Source organism: Sphaerodactylus townsendi, linkage group LG02 (genome assembly GCF_021028975.2).
Source record: "Sphaerodactylus townsendi isolate TG3544 linkage group LG02, MPM_Stown_v2.3, whole genome shotgun sequence".
Taxonomy (NCBI): Eukaryota; Metazoa; Chordata; class Lepidosauria; order Squamata; family Sphaerodactylidae; genus Sphaerodactylus; species Sphaerodactylus townsendi.
The window spans coordinates 72,953,097-72,973,934 of NC_059426.1; the positions used below are offsets into that span (position 1 = coordinate 72,953,097).

At 46.8% G+C, this 20,838-nt stretch overlaps 1 protein-coding gene across 11 annotated transcripts in view; it reads right to left on the bottom strand.

Annotated features, from left to right (window-relative positions):
* Positions 1 to 20,838, bottom strand: part of SYT7 (synaptotagmin 7) — a 287,146-nt gene that overhangs the window by 15,592 nt on the left and 250,716 nt on the right. For all 11 annotated transcript variants that reach the window (XM_048484279.1, XM_048484274.1, XM_048484278.1 and 8 more), the window contains one exon: positions 2,420 to 2,690. In XM_048484279.1, coding sequence (XP_048340236.1) covers positions 2,420 to 2,690 — 271 coding nt within the window. The remainder of the gene's footprint in view (positions 1 to 2,419; positions 2,691 to 20,838) is intronic.

Consider the following 20,838-nt stretch of genomic DNA (forward strand, 5'->3'; position numbering starts at 1 on the left):
TATGTACCTCAAGCCTGAATTTAGTCAAGTCTAGATGAATGTGTACCTCAAGCCTGAATTTAGTCCGGTCTAGATGAATGTGTACCTCAAGCCTGAATTTAGTCCAGTTTGGATGTGTACCTCAAGCCTGAATTTAGTCCGGTCTAGATGAATGTGTACCTCAAGCCTGAATTTAGTCCAGTTTGGATGTGTACCTCAAGCCTGAATTTAGTCCAGTCTAGATGAATGTGTACCTCAAGCCTGAATTTAGTCCAGTTTGGATGTGTACCTCAAGCCTGAATTTAGTCCAGTCTAGATGAATGTGTACCTCAAGCCTGATTTTTAAAAAAATCTATTAGATATACTGATTAATTTCATCTCTGGATATAATATATTGCTTTATTCAGGCTGACAATGAAGAAGGGGCAATAATTGGTCTAGGCCACACATGTCTGGCCAACATGCTTCTGGGTAACCTTGAATAATATTTGTAGGTATTTCTTATGAATGAATAGTAATCTATTTCCATCTATCACACTTGATGCTTCAGAGAACTGGCTAGCTGCTTTGAGGCCCAGGAAGGAATCTTATACCCTATCCATCATTGCACTTAGATCACTGGTGAAGGCTTTTGGCCTTTCTCTGGTAGCATAAGACACTGGCCATTCATCTGAGTTTGAGCACTAAATGTGATGGACTTGTGGCATGATCTGATTTGACAGGAGGCAAGACAGGAAATAAAGTGAAGGGAAGATATGAATCACAAACAGTAAATGGTGAAGCTGAACTGTATGGAGAAAATATTTAGGATACTTCAGATTCCTCTTGTTTTTCTATGATTCAGAAAAGAGTGGAATGGGCGGTCATGGTCTGCATTTCATGATAGTGCTGGTTTTTCTAATGAGTGCTCCTCTTACTGGCCTCTGCACATGGAAGTGGACACCCCATTCAAGAGTCAAGGAACTTTTCATTATTAGCTTAAACTTTTTGCCAGGCTGTTGCCATCAGGCATGAATCCACCCTTCTTCCTTCACTATCAGTCTTTCTCTTTTTGTTAGTATTTCTCCACAATTAGCAAGCAGAAAGTATAGAAATAACCAGAGGTGGGATCCAACCAGTTCTCACCACTTCTCTAGAAGTGGTTACTAATTTTTTTCTGAGTGCTGAGAAGGGGTTACTAAAGCAACCTCCCTGCCCAATAGGGACTAGAGGTGCGTGTGCGTGGCGGCACCATTGTTTGAATCCCACCACCATCGGAACCTGTTATTAAATTTTTTGGATCCCACCACTGGAAATAACCCTATTTCTGCAGCCATTTATTCACAGGTGAATTCCCTTCTGATCATTTCTTTTGAAAGGGGTTGCCTATGACGTTCCACAATCTTGACCTCTTCCTCTCCCCATGGAGAAATCTTAAACTCTCCCTTCAACACATTTGCACCCTCCATCAACATTTGTGGTGTGTGGGTGGCTGCAGAGATGTACAATATCTTGAGAAGGAAAAAAGTATGGAAATATGGAAAATGCATTAAGATCAGATGCATATTTTTTGGGGGGACAGAGGGGGTCAATGCCCCACGTGCCACTTGAATGTGTCACATGGGGAGTAAGGAGCTGCACTGGGCTGCCTGCTGCCTCTTCCTCCTGCCACCTGGAGCTCTACCAGCCTCACCACCTGCCACCTTGAGCTGCTGCTGCCCATCTACTCTGCTGGTCACCCACTGGCAAAACTCTTTTCCAGGCTCAAAGGCATTTTATGCCCCTGCCTGGCTATGATCATCTGCAGCAACAGCAACAGCAACAGCAACAGCAACAGCAACAGCAGCAGCAGCAGCAGCAGCAGCAGCAGCAGCAGCAGCAGCAGCAGCAGCAGCAGCAGCAGCAGCAGCCCAGCTCATTGCTGTGCCCCACCCTCACTGAAACCGAGGGAGAATAAGCAGGCAAGCAGCAGAAGTCCAAGCGGAGGAAGGGATGGTGAATGGCAGGCTCAGCGGTACCCCTGGCCCAGCTGCGTGCATGCTGCTGTGCCCTGCTGCTGTCTGTGCACCGAGCCCCAAGCTCGACACTTCTAAGCTCGGGGAAGGGGCAGGTGGCACCAGTGCTTGGAGACAAAATCAAGATCTAAACTATGTCTATTTTGCTCTCTTTAATGGTCAAGCTAGCTTTGAATTTAATCACTATAGCTATGTTAACAGGTTTGGAAAATGCCTTCCTCAGCCATGAAGTGCACTGGGAGGCCTAGGATTAGTCTCTGTCTTTTGGTTTAGTGTGCCTCATAGGACTGTTGTAAAGGTAACGTGGAGAAGGGAACCATGTACACTGCCCTGAACTCCAAGTAGAGAACTGAAGCACAAAGCAGATATATTAAGTGACTTGTCTAAAGCCACAGTAAAGCCACAATCTACATAACCACTGTACTAAACCCTCTAGACCATCTTACCTTCAAAGAGAAAGGTCTCATTCCAGTGTGGGTTTAAGTTCTTCCTTTTCACTTTGGTCTCTAACTTATGTTTTTTATCTGGTAGGAGGTAAATTTTGACAAAAGGATCACTGGTGCCACTGAAATCCTTGGCTGGCAGCTCCTGAGCTTTCAATATTTTGACTGTCAGAGTAGATTCCTGGAAACTGTAACCAACGCTAAACTGGATTCGGCCGAGGTTCTCCCGGCTGGAGCTGTCATGTCCCTCATCATCCTCAGACCCTGGAGAGAGCTGTGGGTAAACAAAAAAAAGGAAAGGAAATAAGCATACACGAGAGTCTAAGGAGGAGGTTCATCTTCTGCAGGTAAGCATTTTCAAGCACCAACTATAACACAGTTGCCTACCTTGGTTTAAAGTGGAATAATCATATTTCTCATGGTTTATTACCTACTAATGCTTTATGTTCAATTACCCCAAGAGAACATTTTCCTTTACGATCCACTTCATCCTATCTAGTCAGTGACTCTGACAGTGAAAGAAACCCGTGGTTCTTCCTTCTAAGACCTGGGGCCTCTTCAAACTGTTTACTGTCCTTAGGTGACAAACAGTACTTTAAAAAACATTTTTTTTTGCCATGTAAGTAAGTACCTGAAGAGGAATGGGCTTTGGGAAATTGCTGCGGAGAGAGGATATGGTTAGCACAAAGTCTGTTTAATCAGAGGTCTAACTGGGTGTGAGCCTGAGGGACAGGAAATATGTATTCTACTGAGAACAGTATTTCTCTGCTGCTCATTACTGGAATGTGGAGCTGCTCATTTCATGAATGCTTTACCTCACTGTCATCACTCACTGCTCCAGCTTGCCAGTTTACTCTCTCTCTCATCAAGCTTCTACACAGTTCATGACTTCACAATAACTTCCAAAATGTTGGGTTAGAAAATGAGCTCCTTTGACTATGTGAGAGAAGCCTCTATAGTCTCCTGTGGTCTTCCACAGGCACTGTTGATATCCTTGAACTACTGCCTCTCATAAAACATGAATCACTATGTCTTGGTGGGTAGAAGAAAAAAGTAAGCATAAGCATAAGCATAAGCATTTTATTGTCATTGTGCACGCACAACGAAATTTACAGCAGCATTCCTCGATGCACACAATTTCAGACTCATACATCATCCTCACTTCCCCTTCCTCCACCCATCCCTACACAGCCCCAAATACATCAATATGAAGCAGCGGAGTTTAGCATAGCCACAGCTCTAGAGTAGAAGCTGTCTCTAAGCCTCTTTGTCCCTAGTTCTGAGAGAGCCCTGTATAGGTCTGCCGCGGATGGTAACAGTTTGAAGAGAGAGTGTGCTGGATGGAGGCTTGGGTCCCTCATAGAATATGTTTGGGCTTTATTTTGGAATTTCGGGAATTATAAGATTTCTTCCAAGGAGGGGAAGAGGGCAGCCGATAATCCCTTTGTGCAGTAGTGATCACTTGCCTTTGGAAGCGCCTTCCTATTAGCCACTGTGCAACTGGAGGGGAACCATACACAGATGCAGTAGGGTTAAGAATATTACTCCTCTACTAGCACAGCGGTAAAAGGACACCAGAAGTTTTCCATCTAGTTGTTGCTTCCTGTAAAGAGTCTCAGGAAAGTACAGTGCTTTTGCTGGGCTTTCTTAACCACTGTGACAGTCTATGCGCCCCAGGTCAAGTCCTCTTTAATCATAGCAGCCCAGAAATTTAAAACCTAGCCACCCGCTCCCACTTGATCTCCATTTCATAGTCAAAGGGGCTGAATTTCTGAGCTATTCGCTTCTATAGTCCACTATGAGCTCCTTTGTCTTGTTAGTGTTAAGAACCAGGTTATTTTCCCTGCACCATGAGAGCAATTCGGGTTCCCACTTCATTCCGATAAGAGCAGAACTCATCCCCTCCAGAGATTGAGGCCCCCACCACACCGTTGTTGTCATCAGCCAAATTTGATAATGAATTGTTACTATGATAAGACAGGAGTACAGTCATATGTATAAAGGATTGAACAGTAAAGGGACTCAACACACAGCCCTGTGAAGGCGTTCCCCATGTTATTTAGAGTAAGAACTGAGGAAACCCGATTTTCCCAGTCTAACCCTCTGGGAGCGTCCAGACAAAGAAGGAATCCCTAATCCACAAACCAGATTGAATGTGAGAGTCCAAGATCCACGGAAGTTTCGGTCCACCAGTCTTTGTGGCTGAAGATTGTATTAAATCGCGGAACTAAAGTCATAAAAAGCATTCGCACATAATTCCCCTGATGTTCCAGGAATGCGTCAAAGCAGTGTGGAGGCTAATGGCAATGCAAAGCGTCCTCCGTGAGATCTATTAGTCCGATATCGCGAGACTGATGTTTTGATCAAATGTATCTGGAAGGCAAGAACTAATATGCTGCCCTGGATGGACCAGTTTTTTCAAAAGCACTTCATGATGATGGGGGTGGAGAGTGCCACTGGTCTATAATCCCACCTGAAAGATTGTCAGCAAGGAAATCTCTTTGGTAGTGGAACAATGGTGGAAGCTTTCAAACAAAGATGGGGATGGTGTGGACTGGGATAGAGATCGATTAAAGATCCCGAAGTAAAAACACCAATAGCCAGTTGGTTAAGCGCGCATGTTCCTTTAACACCCGACCCGGGGAATACCATCGGATCCAGCAGCCTTTCAACGCTTGGATTCACAGCCCACTCAAAACTTGCCTCACCTCCATGTTCCTCCCACAGTGAGGTGTGAGCTGCAATCCACCTAGTGGCTGTGTGTCATCTCCTTCTGATAAACCTGTTTCAAAGCGGGCAAAAGTGATTTAGCTGCTCTGCCAGAGAGAAGAAGAATCCCCATCTACAGAGATGTCATTGGTTGGTTTATGATTGGTGATTTGTTTGAATCCCCTGCCACACCTGCCGCATGTTGTTATTATTAAGATAAGCCTCAATTTTTCTCTCATGACTCATCTTTGCTTGCCGAATACCTCGCTTGAGACTGGCTCGCGCCGCGCTGTATTTTGCCTCATCACCAGATCTGAAAGCAATATTCCTGTCATGCAAAAGTCGGCTGAACCTCCGTTGTCATCCAGGGTTTATGGTTGGAGTAAATCGGATCGCGCTTATCCCACAGTAAGAGTGTCTGTGCAGTAGGTGATATAACTCAAGAGACAGCAGTGGTATACTCTTCCAGATCTAGGTGGTAGAAAGCATCCCAATTTGTTGTCTACAAAACAATCTTGAAGTAGTTCGGAGGCATCCATCAGGCCAGGATTTCACAGTCTTTTATTACAGGCAACACCCGCCTCCCCAAAGTGGAATATATGCTGGTGCTAGAAACAGTGACAAATGGTCTGACTGACCCATTTAAAGTGTGTGTAATTATGTATATCACCTTGTAGGCATCCTTAATGTTGGTATACACTTTATCCAATGTATTGGATCACTCTAGCATTAGGGCACCTAACATGCTGAGGTAGAGTTTAGGGAGCACTGTTTTTTTAAATTAGTATGATTAAAGTCTCCTCCTGCATAATGAGCACAGCATCAGGATGCTTTTCTGCTGGTTGTCCAACAATGTTGTACAGAGAGCTCAAAGCCATGAGAGTAGCGATATTAGCATCAGGTGGAATGTCATATGCAATGATGATAACCACACTGAACTCCGTGGCAGATATATGGGTCTACATCCTAACAGTCATACTTTCCAAATCCTTTGAGCAGTGACCCCCCCATTGATGCTTGCATTAGTGCACCAGGCTTTTGTTCACATAGAGATTTAACCCCCCCCCCTTATCTCAGCTTGCCAGAATCTTTACTGCTTCTGTCCTGCGGAAAGAAGTGAAGCCAAGATATGGATTCAACTGCAGCATCAGGAATGTGTGATTGAAGCCAGGTTTCTGTAATTAATAAAACACAGCTGTTCTTGCCAAACCTGCTCTTCACAGTCTGTAGCCTTAGTTCATCCATTTTGTTGTTAAAGAGATCGTGCATTAGTAAGAAAAAATGCTTGGAAGTGCAGACTTGAGATTGACACTGCTTCCCAGCTTGAAAGAAAGTAAAAAACACACCAGCCCGGCACCCTCTCTTTCTCCTTCTGTCCCGCCTAGCCGTCTCAGCCTCCTACCAGGAATTGTAATCCAGAAAGGGTTCCCCAGGGTCCCTAGCTGCCTCTGCCGGTATATATTGTGAAGGCGTATGGAAATGCGTCTGTAATAGCCATTTCACATTTCAGCCCAATTTGCATTAAGACTTGCCGACCTATAAAAAACTCCCCTTGCTCCGCGTATAGCATGTTTAAAGAAGCAGGAAAACAGCAAGGCACACAAAAACATAAAATACAAAACATCCACACCACATCGAGGAAAAAGCAGCCAGCCGCAGCAGTTTTTTGCGCAGCCTTCCTTGCCTGGGGATGGGGAACCGGGAAGCTAAGCCCTAATCCTGCTTGGAGTTGAGAGTGTCGAGGTAGAAGCGTTGGTAAGTAGCCGTAGTTGGGGAGGGTTGAGGCCGTTACCCGAGCTTGCCGGCTCTTCAAAGTTTCAAAGCTCCGCGCGCCTCCTGGGCTGCGGCTCTCGCGATGACTCCGCGCAGACTTTGGCTGCAGCGCGCAGCCTTGGCCTTTCTCTACTAAGCTTGGAGAATGGAGAATGGAGAAGGCTCTCTCTCACCGTCTCTCTCTCTCACCGTCTCTGTCTCTCCCAAGCCCGCAGCCACCGTCTCTTCTAAGCCCGCGAACTTGAACTTAGAAGCCCTCCAATTTTGAGCCCAGTTTCGAGGAATTGAAAGGAAATTGAAAGTAGCGTTGTCTGTTCCATTTGCTTAGACTGTCACCAGAATTAAACTGGTGCAAATTAATAGAGATGTTGGCTCAAAGGAGTCTTCCATCATTTCTTCACTGCAAAGGAGGCAACTTCATGAATCAAGAGATATCCAGGATACAAATGTGGATGTATCCATAATTTGCTCTAGAGTAAGCTTAAGTCCTAGTGAAAAATACACTACTAGTTCCTTTATCCAAAAGATAAAACACAGACATTTACAGTTTTCATAATGAAGAAATATACTCACAATGAAGGTATTTTATTTACACCGGGATACCCAGAATGTGAGCTTGCGCACCACTGCAACTTTTATGTCCATCCTAAGTGCACTGACCGAGGCCTAGATTCTTAAATAATCTTATGCCAAATAGTTGTAAACAGGAACAAGTAAGTTTGGACAAATAATGTGATTCTTCCCTATTGCAGAGCTATCAGCCCCCCCCCCCCCCCCCCAGCCACTGCGAAAACATGGAGAATTATGTGGGGAGAAACTACCATCACTATCTGACCCTCTGCATCATCTGTAAAGGCATTCTTCATGCAGCGTGGGAACAGACATTGTGTAAGTGGCTCCTATCACTACAATAATGGAACAAATCAGTGGGAAATCTGAAATCTCGGGGATTTAGCAATCCTAAGCAGGTCTGCTCAGAATCCTGAAACAGTCTGTTCAATGGAACTTACTCCCAGGGCAGTGTTGTTAGGATTGCAATGTAAACTTCAAAAAAAGTGTCTGGGATGGCAGTTTCTGTAGCATTCCTTTTTTAACAGATGGAATCAGTCACCATGCCTAGGGTTGCCGACTTACAGGTGGTGGCTGGAGATCTCCTGGAATTACATCTGATCTCCAGGCTACAGAGATTAGTGCCTGTGGAGAAAGGGTGGACTCTGGTATTATAACCAGCTGAGGTTCCTCTCCCTTGGCTCCATGCTCACATCTCCAGGAATTTCCCAACCCAGAGCTGGCAAACCTGTGTTATGCTAGAGGTAGGTTACAGTTTCAAACTATCTCTAAGGGCAAGTGGACTTACAGGCAAATGCATTGGATACATTTTGTTCCTACTAGAGTGCAAACAGTGTATTTATGAAAGCCAATGGTAGCTACTACTAATAGTAACCTTCTATTAGTAATGTGTAACCTACTACTACTAGTGTCACGTCATGTTGTCGAGGAAGCAAGCTTGGTTTCTGCTGCTCCAGAGACTAGGACCAGGAGTAAAGGGTTCGAGGTGAAGAAAAGAGATTCCACCTAAACATCAGGGAAAACTTCCTGACAGTAAGGGCTGTTCAACAGTGGAATGCACTACCTCGGAGGGTGGTAGAGTCTCCTTTGGAGGTTTTTAAAGAGAGGCTGGATGGCCATCTAACAGGAGTGCTCCTGCATTGCAGGAGGTGTGTTCCTGCATTGCAAGGGGTTGGACTGGATGGCCTTTGGGGATCTCTTCCAACTCTATGATTCCATGATTGTAACCAATAGGAGGAGCTAGCAGGAGTGGAAGTTGGGAAACCTCTTGATAGCAGCAGCTGAATAGGATGTGTGCTGAGCTTGCGATGAAGGGCGAGATCCAGAAGTCTTTCCTTGCCTGCCTCAGTTCTTAGACTGTGGCTTTTTTGCAGCCTGAGACCTTGTAGTGAGCTTGGCCAGTGGGTCCAGAACCTGCCTAAGATTTGGAATATTCTCGTTTAGTTCTATTTGTTCATTTAAACTATATTCTATATGTTGCTTTAAGTCTTCATTGAAGATACCAGTTGGATAAAAGTACTTAAGTATATCAGAAGTATTTATCAAAAATAAGTATATCTGATTGACAAAGGGCACTGCAGTCTTGATTGCATCCCTCTCTACAGCAGCCCTATACAGTTGGCTCCTGTTTTGCAGATGAGGAAGCGACTGTCCCAGAAGACCAGACAGAAAGTCAGGATTGGCACCTCCTTGGCATTGCAACTGATATCCAGTCTACAGAAATCAGTTCCCCTCGAGAAAATGGTGGCTTTGGAGGGTGGGCTGTATGGCATTATATCTCCACTCTCCAAACATCGCTCTTCCCATCTGTCAAGAACGTGGACCTTGATACAATTTCTTGTTCTATCAAAGACTGGTTCAGGTTTTAGGCCTAGTAAAGAATGGGAAAGTTTCCAACTGAAAATATTCAGAGCTGTAATGTGAAACGCAGAAATCTGTGACCTTTAGAAACACAAATAACAACCCAGGTGCAAGGAGTGAAGTAGTCTCCTAGTTTCCTCAAAGCCCAGAGACACATTCCACCCAGTTAGCAGGATAAAATGATGGTGGGAACAGAAGGTAAGGCTTTGACTTAGCTGCAGATGGGTCTAATAGTCGTTCCATGAAAACTCCTGACCCACCTTGGTCACATTGATTAGTGGTCAATTGATACCATTGACCATGCATCTGATTGGTTAAAGAAAATCAGGCCAACTAAGACCCCTGGGGATATAGATCAGAGGTTTCATTTTAATTCTGATTCCTTTTTAATCTTTGAACCTGTCTTGTGGGCAAGGTTTGCTGACTGATCCTGGAGAGGAGTGGACTCTGAAAGCTGAAGTGCTTCAGCCTTTGTGGTAACATCTGGTATTTAAACTACTTCTATCATTGTGTAGTTAGCCTTTTAAATTCGAGTTTTTATGTTCTGTCCTCACTGTTTACCAGTACCGTAGGAAGGAAAAATGGCACCCGGGGCAAAATGGCACCTGCGCCTCCCCATACACCTCACTTACCTTTAAAAGCCTTAAACCTTTTAAAGAGCAGTCTGCTCTGGTCTGGGGGGCTGCTCTGGACTGCGGAGATGGCCTGAGGGGAGCGGTGGGGGAAGCGATTCTCCTCCCCCCGTGCCTGCACCCGGGGCATTTGTCCCCCTTCCCGTGGTAGCTCCACCTATGCTGTTTACTGCTCTTTTATTGGTGTTCCTTGCACAATTTTAATAAATCAAATTGATTATATTTTTGTTGGGTCTTTCACCTTAGGAGGCTTCAATTGAATTCCAGTATTTTGGCCTGGATTGGCTCTGGTTGCCAAATTAACTTTTCTTCTGGAACTCATTTCACAATTGGTCTACTTTGCAGGGGTGACTTTCTTAACTTTAATCCTAGGAAGGCTAGAAGCTAGTCTCTTGACTTCTGGTGTTTGGATAGTTCAAAGGGACTAGTGGCAGTTACCTAGTCTTAAACGTGGGAATTCACATCTCAGGAATTTGAAATTTGTTAACTGCCCATCCTGTGAACTCTCTTGGGCTAGGAGTTCTTGACACCAGGGTCCACCCCCAAATATCCAGACATTTCCAAATCTGGAGTTGGGAAGCCTGTAGTAAGTCCATGAGAAAAAAATGGACCTTGGAGATAAATTTATACCCAGTCCAAGTGTAGTCCTGCTTTATAGTTACATGATTGCCCAAGGCTGGTGACTTATCTTAAAGAACCACTTACCCTTTCTTGAGTACAGAATTTAATACATTATATGCTGTTATGCTTATGATACATTTTATTTACTCTATTTATTTATATTCTGCCTTTCACTCCAATGGGGACTCCAGGTGGCTTACATCTTCTCCTCTTCTCTGTTTTATCCTCACAACAACCCCGTGACGTGAGTCAGACTGAGAGCGTGTGACTGTCCCAAGGTCACCCAATAAACAAGTGGGGCTTCGAACCTGGATTTCCCAAATCCGACTGTGACACTTTAACTACTACACCATGCTGGCTCTCAAGAGAATGCTAGAGGCATTAGTTATTTCAGCTCAGCTCCACAGTGCCCCCATACAGCAGGCCTGGGATTCAACAGTTCATGATAAGAGATCGGAATAGGAGAGGTAGAGAAATTGATTCTCTGCTGATTCAATGCTGTCTGTTTGCCGAGCTTAACTAAGGGCACATTGAAAATTAAAGTGCCTAGTGGAGCTTGGAATCCATGGTACACAAGGAAACTAAATGTCTGTGTTGACTCCCACAATAAGGTCAACAATTTCCAATTTTTAAATCTCATCCTCCTTGGCAGCATGCCCTGAATCTTTTCTCATCTCTGAAAGACCTTAAGAAACCCTCAGCTGCTACTGTTTTTAAAGACACTTCAATAGATGTCTGCTATCCACATGCAAGCAAAATAGTTCAAGGAAATGGAGATAGTAGATCCTCAAAGTTGCGGGGTAAATTTTTCAATCGATGGTGAAACATCATAAAGGCATTTGAGGGTTATGGTGCAAGCATTGTAGACAGCTGGAAGCTACGATGTACAAATATTAGCACACTTGGGATCCGCACACTTGTGTTCTGTGCTTTATATCAATTTCCAAAAAGATGTGCTAGAAGATCAAAGGTTAGATCCTCCCTGCATTTTTTTAAAAATGTCAGTTCTAGTCACATAGGGCACCAGCTTCAGACTGGATCCTGAGAGTTGGAGAAGAAGAGGTTTAATTCTCCTGTCCTACACAGGTTCACATGTATTATTCTAAAAACAGATGTGGAAAAGAGAGATCGTTTTCTCTTTCATGGCAAATTCGGGATGGGGTCTCAAGTCTCAGTTGACAAGACAGGATGGGGGGGGGGATTAAATCCACACTTCCTACCACATACCCCAATTTGAGATGGGCCTTTGACAAATATTAACAAATGACCAATATTAACAATTTTAAAATGTTAAGAGGATCCAGTCATCTTGTTTAGTGTTAGCATTAAAAGAGCAAATGTGAATCTAAGCCCTGCCCAGACTTAACTGAGGCTGTGAATTGTGGCATGGGGCAAGCGGAGGACATGGAGAGAACTCTTTTTGGAGCTCAGGACGGCAGTAGGGAGTCTGGGAGTGGGACATCTTGAACAATGGGGGCTGATGACCTACCATACAGTGTTATTGGGAGGGCTCTTTGATAGATGCTTCCTACATGCAGAAAAATGTCTATTAAAAGAGAAGTGTTGTAATAAAAGAAGAGGGGCATGATCAAGGATTTGCATGGAAGGTGAGATCCCATTCTCCCTGGCACTTACTGCCCCCTGTGATCCTGGATCTAGGTTTTCTTCCCTCCCATCCTCCCTTTCTTATCAGTCCATTCCACCTTCCCTTTCCCTTCTTACTGTTTCCACTGGCCTCTTCATTCCTGCCAGGGCAGCAAATTGAAGGGCGGGGGGTGGGGGTGGAAGAGAGAGAGAGGAAGCAAGCTGCAGCTGGCTCAAACAAGCAAACCTAAATTTGTTTTTGTTCTTTCTAAGCAAGGCAAAAAGTGTTGTCTGGACTTTTAAAAGCTCAAATTTTGCTTCCCTAGAATTCTAACAACCCAGTATTTCACCAATTTCAGCAGTGTGATGTCTGCAGGCCCAGTACAAATATTTGTGGCTTTTTAATGTAAGGCTCTGAACCCTGGATTTTTATGTATTTTTGTTTTTTTGCTCTATTTAAATTGTAAGGCCACTTGAGTTCCATAAAGTAGACAGGTGTAAAGATGTTGCTTTTTCCTTTCCCAGCTCTTGCGACCTTGGCAACTCGAGCATTCCTCGAGTTGGGCTGTGTGCCCGGTGAGGCAAGCTAACCTTGCTACTCCTTATCTATGTGTGTGAAGCTAGTTTTGAGTCTTTCATGGGAACCTGTCTGGGGCTCGAAGGAAGGGGGATTCGGACTCGTAAAAGCAGTCTGTTTGTTTGGGAAAAGTCAGATTCAGCATCTCGTGTGTGTGTATCATGGAAGCTTAAGAATAAAGATCCTTCAATGGTTACTCTATTCTGGTCCTTTCTGGTTCTCTACATTATGCTGAATCTCATACAACTTTCCTCCCGCGTTGCTTGAACCCCTGATGTGGGCGATCCAACATGCAGAGGTTGGGGAATTTCGTGAATCACGAGGGAGGGCCGGTAACCCCCCCAAAGAGGGTTTTGGTTCCCCTCTCTCCAGTCTCCACTGAACCACGAGGAACCTGCGCGAGTCTATCTCCCTGGTCACCCTCTCCAAGCCTGCGGCTTAGCCCGTGAAGTATGGCCTTCTTACACCTCGAAGAGCAAGGTGACTCGCAAGGCTGCCCGGATGGCTAGGCGCCGCGGTGTCCGCCAAACACCTAGAGGTCGCAAAGGAATATTCACGGTGATCCAGGCGGAGGGGTGTCGAATGGATCGAGCCCCTCGTGAACAGCATGTCTGCACGCGCCAACATATGGATTACAAACCCGATCATGAAAGCAGCTTCCTGAGGAGATGGGATTGTCCACCATTCATGTGGGAGATACCCAAGAGTCCTTGGAGAAGTTCCTGGTGATACTATCTGGAGAGACCCACACCGCCCGACCCGAACACTGGCAAAAGAATTACGCAGCGCATCGAAGAGCCGCGGCCCCTGGCACCTCGAGACTTCGTGAGAGTGGCTCTACCGTCGGCGGAGAGTGTTTCGACAAGCCCGATACCTGCAGCGGCTCGAGTCCAACTGACCTTCCCAGATGACAGCCGAATCCAGGAACTAACAGAAGAGGATGAGGAACTCCACCGGGAGCTACTGCCTTACCGACCAGCAACCCAGTGCCAACCGCTGCCCAGAAAGAGCGCAACAATGGGAAGCCCAGATGGAAGGACTGAAGAGAACCCAACGTTGATTGCCAGAATTGGAAGCCTTGAAGAATTGGAGAAGGAACGGGAAGCCTTCCAGGAAGAGTCGCGACCAACAAGCGCCCGGTTGTGCCAGGCGGAGATGGACAAGGAACGAGAGACGCTTCGGCGGCAGTAGTTACAAGAGCTCACAGGCCATGAGAAAGTTATGGAACAATCCCGGATCGACCTTCAACATCAGCGTGAATGTGTGAAGGCGTTACAAACACAGAGCCGAAGCAACGGCAGCAGCACAACGGGCGCGGGAGGCGCCTCCAAAGGGGAACGAGATGCCCTAGAGCTGAGAAGGGTTACCATGGCGGCGTCGTGAGCAAGAGCTCCTTGAGCGAGCGAGCCCTCCAACTACAACGTGAGGCAGATAGGGCCGCGCTTGCCCAGCCCCCAGCCGCACCAGTGCCAGTAGTTCCTGCGGCTAGGGATCGTATTCCGGTCGCTCAACCACCACCAAGGAGAATTCAACAGTTGCCGCCACCGCTGCCCGCACAGGCCCCGATGCAAGCTCCTCAGCAACCCGTGCCGATAATTCAAGCTCCTCTGCCCGCACCGAGAGCGGCGCAGGCTCCAGCCTGAGGTTACCTTCGCCCGCCTATTCTGGCCCGTTACGACGGAACAGCATCGAAACTGCCTTACTTCATTTTGCAACTTGATGCTCATATGCTGGAATTTGATGACATGTATAGATCCGAGGCCGAAAAAGTACGTGATATCGGATCAGTCCTAGATGGTGAAGCGGCCCAATGGTTCGTAGAGCTATATGAAATTGGGGCAGATGAAACCCACTCTGTAACTGAGCTGCTGCAGGGTCTCCGTCTTCGCTTCCAGGATCTGGATGCGGAAAATAAAGCGATTCATACGGTCAAGACCATCAAACAGGGCAACCGACCCTTTGCTGAATTTGCCCGCGAATTCCGAGCAGCAGCCAGTAAACTCCCTGATTGGCCGGAACGTATGAAATCACGAGTATTTCTTTGGAGCTGTAAACGATTATATTCGAGAAAAGGCGGTGTTATATCGTGAGCCTCAAACAATCGCATAATGGATTACAGTCGGAACGTTGATTTCCACCCGTCTCACCCGTGCCAGATCCGGAAAACAACCCCTCCCAAAACCACCAGCGAAACAACCGGCCTCTGCGCTTGCCAAAAAGTCCGGCGGCACGACTCCTGCTGAGACTACATCGGAACGCCGTCGCCGGTTGGGTCTGTGTCTTTATTGCGGAGGTCCGGGTCACCTGGCTGCCAACTGCCCAAAGAAACAAAAAACTCCTACTCCAGCTCCTCGCACCCAAACTGCAAAGGCTCCACGTCGGTCCGGACCGAAAATACAGCAGGGCACTGCAAAAACAGCGTTTGAAGACGAGGAAGATGATGATTTCGTTGATCCTGATGGGGGGGGGGTGAGCCTATCGTCGGCCCCGACGGATGGAGACCTTGCGCCAGATGCGGTAAGTGACAGTGGTGCCCCCATCACTTTAATGACTTCTCTTGCCAACCCCGCAAAAAATACGCGTATTTTGGCTCGCGCCCTAGTTGACTCTGGTTGCTCTCATTGCTTGATGAGACCTCAGGTGGCAGAGCAACTTGGTCTGGAGCGCATAGCATTGGTCAAGCCCATTACCTTCACCCAAATGGATGGCAGTCCATTAGGGACTGAAGGGCCCGCTCGTTTTAGAACCCAACCGGTGCTTCTACGATGTGCAGAACATTGGGAGCGACGCAGTTTCATTTTGGCGCCAGTTGCCAAACACCCCATAGTTCTGGGAATGCCTTGGTTGTTATCTCATGAACCCACGATACTATGGAAGCAGCGCATTGTCCGGTTTACCGAACCCCCGTGTGGGGATCACATGCATGAAGGGGAACCACCTGAGAACCCCTCAGAAAATCCTACCGATTCTGAATCCATCGTAAACGAAGTGTCACCCGGTTCCGATTTAGCTGGAGTTCCCCAGGTTTATTGGGATCTTTCCAAAGTCTTTGAGGAACAGGAGTGTGACCAGCTACCCCCCCCATAGAGACACTGATTGCAAGATTCTCCTGGTACCTGGTGCGCAGCTTCCCAAGGGTAGGATTTATAGAATGAGCCCGGTAGAGGAACGGGAGCTACGAACCTTCTTGGATAAAAATTTAAAACGTGGATTCATCCGGTGGGCCACTAAAAGCACCCACGCCGCGCCGGTTCTTTTTGTTAAGAAGAAGGATGGCACACTTAGGTTGTGCACCGATTATAGAGGGCTCAATGCAGTTTTGATGTCAAATAAATATCCATTGCCCCTGATCAAGGATCTGCTTGATGCCCTCGGTAAAGGACGCATTTTTACTAAACTCGATCTACGTGAAGCATATTATCGAGTACGCATCGCCGAAGGCTATGAGCATTTGACAGCTTTTAATACCAAATTTGGCCAATATGAATATCTCGTAATGCCTTTCGGATTATCTGGAGCGCCCGGAGCCTTCATGTCTCTCATTAACGAAGTGCTACAGGATTTTTTGTATAAAGGGGTGGTGGTGTATTTAGACGACGTTCTGATATACTCGCAAAACCTAGAGGAACACGAACAGTTGGTCCGTTCAGTGTTGCAACGGCTCCTCGATCACTCCCTCTATGCAAAATTATCCAAATGTTGCTTCCATCAGTCATCCATAGATTATTTGGGTTATCGAATTTCACCCGAAGGTCTGGAAATGGATCCGGCTAAAGTTAGCGACGTGGTGGATTGGCCGCCCCAACGACCATAAGGAACTTCAGTCGTTTCTAGGGTTCACTAATTTTTATCGTGACTTTATTCCCCAGTTTGCTAAGCTTGCCCTACCTCTGACTGATTTATTACGCACCAAGGGTAAAGAGCCTTCGGCTGCAAAACCGGGGGCGCCCCTTCAATGGTCCTCTGCCTGTCAGGAATCATTTCACCTGCTTAAGACCATCGTTCACCACTGAACCTGTGCTGAAACACCCTGATCCGAATGTACCGTTTGTGGTGCATGTAGATGCCTCGGACAAAGCTTTAGGAGCCGCCCTCTTGCAGAAAAATAAAGATGACAAACTTGTGCCGTGTGCTTACTTATCGAAAAAATTTTCAGGTCCTGAACTCAATTGGACTGTGGGTGATAAAGAGACAGCGGCCATTAAAGAGGCGCTCAGCACCTGGCGCCACTGGTTGGAAGGGTCGAAAGCGCCCTTCCAAGTCTGGTCTGATCACAAGAACTTGGCAGCCCTCTCCACCCCCCTGAAAATGTCTGCCAAGCAATTGCGGTGGGCGGATTTCTTCTCCAGGTTCCAGTTTACAGTTCACTTTTTTCCGGGGAAAAACAACAAATTGGCCGATGCCTTGTCCCGCCTACCCAAGGGGACGGACTCTTCGCTACGAGCCATCCCTCGCACCATCCTTTCCCCTGTTCAGCTTGGGTTAGCGGTTACACGTTCTCAGGCTTCCAGTCAACAAACCCCTCCCTCTCCAGACATTCTGGACTTCGTTTCCCCTTTTCTTCATCAACTGATGGAGGCGGGTCGGGGAGACGTTCCCACGGCAGAATCCGACCCTCTCTTACGTTTGGAAGGGGGTGTATGGAGGAGAGCCGAGTGCTGGTACGTCCCGCCTTCTCTTCGTAAGTCAGTCCTCCTAGCTGGCCACGATGCCAGGCAAGCGGGACATTTCGGATTTTTAAAAACATTGCACCTGCTGCGCCGTCAGTTTTGGTGGCGCTCCATGCGTAAAGACATTGAATCTTACATTAAGGGGTGCCCAGTATGTGCAGAAGCCAAATCCATCCCAGGCAAACCCCACGGATTGTTGCACCCTATCCCGGCGGCTGCCCAACCCTGGCAGGTTATATCCATGGATTTTATTACGGATCTCCCGGAAAGTCACAGAAACACGGTGTTGTGGGTGGTGGTCGACCTTTTTTCCAAGCAGGCGCATTTTATACCATGCTCCACCATTCGTTCAGCTCCCAAACTGGCCAAATTGTTTATACAACATGTCTACCGTTTACATTCCTCTCCTGATAAGGTGATTTCAGACCGCGGGCCCCAATTCATTTCCAAATTTTGGAAGGCGTTTTTGGGGTTGCTGGGGACCACCTCAGCTGTCGCCGCCCCCTACCATGTGCAAAGCGACGGTCAGTCGGAACGGACCAACAGAACTTTGGAGCAGTACCTACGTTGCTACACTAATTATCACCAGGATAATTGGTGTGACCTACTACCATTTGCGGAATATGCTTACAATAATGCCTTTCATAGCAGTACCTCCAAAACCCCTTTTGAAGTGGTGTCGGGACGCTCCTTCCCTCCTCTGCCTCAACTCCCATCCCAGGCGTTGCAACCCCCTGAGTTTGATCAATGGATTCAATCCTTGGCAGAGGGATGGAAGTCGGTCTCAACTTCCCTCCAGCAAACCCAGGAGTCGCAGAAAACCCAGGCTGACAAGCATCGTTCAGAGTTTCCGTTACAAGTTGGGTCGTGGGTTTACTTATCTACAAAAAACCTCAGGGATGTGCACAAATACTCCAAGCTGGGCAAGAAATTCATAGGCCCATTTCGGATGACAAAAGTGATTAATGATGTGACTGCTCGTTTGGAACTTCCTAACTCCCTTAGTAACATTCATCCTGTTTTTCATTCCAGCTTACTCAAACGGGCTCCAGATTCCGATGCCTGGCACGACCCTCCGGAGACACCCCCGCCAGTGATTATTGACGGGCACAAGCATTATGAAATTGACGCCATTCTAGACTCCCGTTTCTTACGCAAACGCTTGCAGTATTTAGTTTCTTGGGTGGGCTATCCTTCCGGGCATAACCAATGGGTATATGTGGAGGATATTAATGCACCCCCGTTAATTTCTGCTTTTCATAAGTCCTTTCCCGACAAGCCTGGGGGAAGTGTGGGGGAGACATCTTAAGGGAGGCGGAGTGTAAAGATGTTGCTTTTTCCTTTCCCAGCTCTTGCGACCTTGGCAACTCGAGCATTCCTCGAGTTGGGCTGTGTGCCCGGTGAGGCAAGCTAACCTTGCTACTCCTTATCTATGTGTGTGAAGCTAGTTTTGAGTCTTTCATGGGAACCTGTCTGGGGCTCGAAGGAGGGGGGATTCGGACTCGTAAAAGCAGTCTGTTTGTTTGGGAAAAGTCAGATTCAGCATCTCGTGTGTGTGTATCATGGAAGCTTAAGAATAAAGATCCTTCAATGGTTACTCTATTCTGGTCCTTTCTGGTTCTCTACAACAGGTGACTAATAAATGTTTTAAGGACATAAATAAATAAACATTCAAAGCATCAATTTATATGACTATTTGGTACATGATAGTTTCAAGGGGATTTTAGAATGATGAAAATAGTGTTACAAAGTCTGTAGTATGCATAATGTGCCTAGACTTTGAAAAATAATCTGAGTAGTCAAGTTATGCTGTAAATGTGGAATGTGGTAGAGAGAGTTGATAGGAGCAGTCAGAGGTGTACCAGCCCAAAATGGCGCCCGGGGCATAATTGGGCCCCCCACACTCCACTTACGGCAGCTCGATGGCGGGCTCGGAAGTGGGTGGCTCAGGCAAGTGCTGCAGCTGCCAGATAGGGCAGGAACCAGCATCAGGTGCCCACCTGAGCCACTTGCTGCCTCCTGGCCAGGCTCAGCAGCAGGTGGCTCAGGTGGGCGCCGAGGCTGAAGAGGGCAGGAGCCGACGTCAGGTGCCTGCCTGAGTTGCTTGCTGCCTCTTAGCCCAGCTGGACTCTGCGTCAGGTGCCTCAGGTGGGTGCTGCGGCTGGCCTCCCTGCTAGCAGGGTGGCCGGAGAAGGCAGGAGCCAGCATCAGGCGCCCACCTGAGCCACTCACCTCCACCCAGCCAGGCAGCAGGCAGCTCAGGTGGGTGCCATGACCACAGCCAGCTGCCTGTCAGCAGGGAGGCCGGGGAGTGCAGGAGCTGGCCTGCAGCCACGACACCCACCTGAGCAACACAGAGGGAGCCGCTGGGCGCCAGACTGACTTGGTGGAATATATAAGCCTGGGCATGGAAGGCTGACTTAATGGAATCCTTACGAGAACTTCCTAGGCAGGTTGGGTGATCTGATGCACCAAACCCTGACTTCCAGTGGCAATTTGTAATCCTCTTCTAATTTTTTAAAATGTTCACCAGATACCTTCCAGTTTTGAATACTTTTCCTGCACATACGCTTTCAATTTTACATGGTCAATTTACAAACACATAGAATACAAATTGTTCTAATTCTAGCATGTGTTTTTTTAATAAATATGAGAAGTAGAGATATAACTTCAAGTCACAACCAGTTATTAATATAGGCCAGTTGTAAACATGGGTAGGTAATATATAAGCCTGCTTCTGGTATTCTGGTATCATGGTATCATTCACAATTTCTTTACATTCCCTCCACCAAATGAATGGAGCATTCTGAAATATCTGCATCACGGTACTTTCATGTGAATGGTGCCCCTCCTGGGCTGCTGAGACTTGTCACACCATGCTTTTCTTGGATGCTCCAGGGAGGAAAATCCTCCAAGCTGAGGATTCAGGGGTACTGTCAATTGTAACACTGTATGGACATGGAAACCAGATTAGTAAAGTCAGCTCCTTGAGAAAAATTACAAGCTTTGTTTAAAAAATGTGAAGCCTGCAAATGTAAGTAACATCACTATCTTCTCATCATGAAACCATTCACTGCCCAGTGATCTGGATATGCAGCGTATGGTGCTAGAAGAGGCCTGAAGAAGCCCAAAGGCTCCAGGATGAGCAGCATGTTAGGGTGAGATGGCCATGTGCGAGTGGGGAAAGAGTCATGTTATCATGTTAGCATTTTTCTACCTCCCATTCCACTTTATTAGATGTCACTTGTGGGGGAAACACTAATGTGCAATGATATTATGGAGCATTCTACCCCTCCCCCCCCCACCCTCCACTACCTTGACATGTTCTTTGGGCTACAGAGAAAGGGTGTGGTGAAGATGTGAGGCTATCCAACTCCAGTGCAAGTTTTCATGGAACTACATTACACATGAAGTAGACTACCTGTA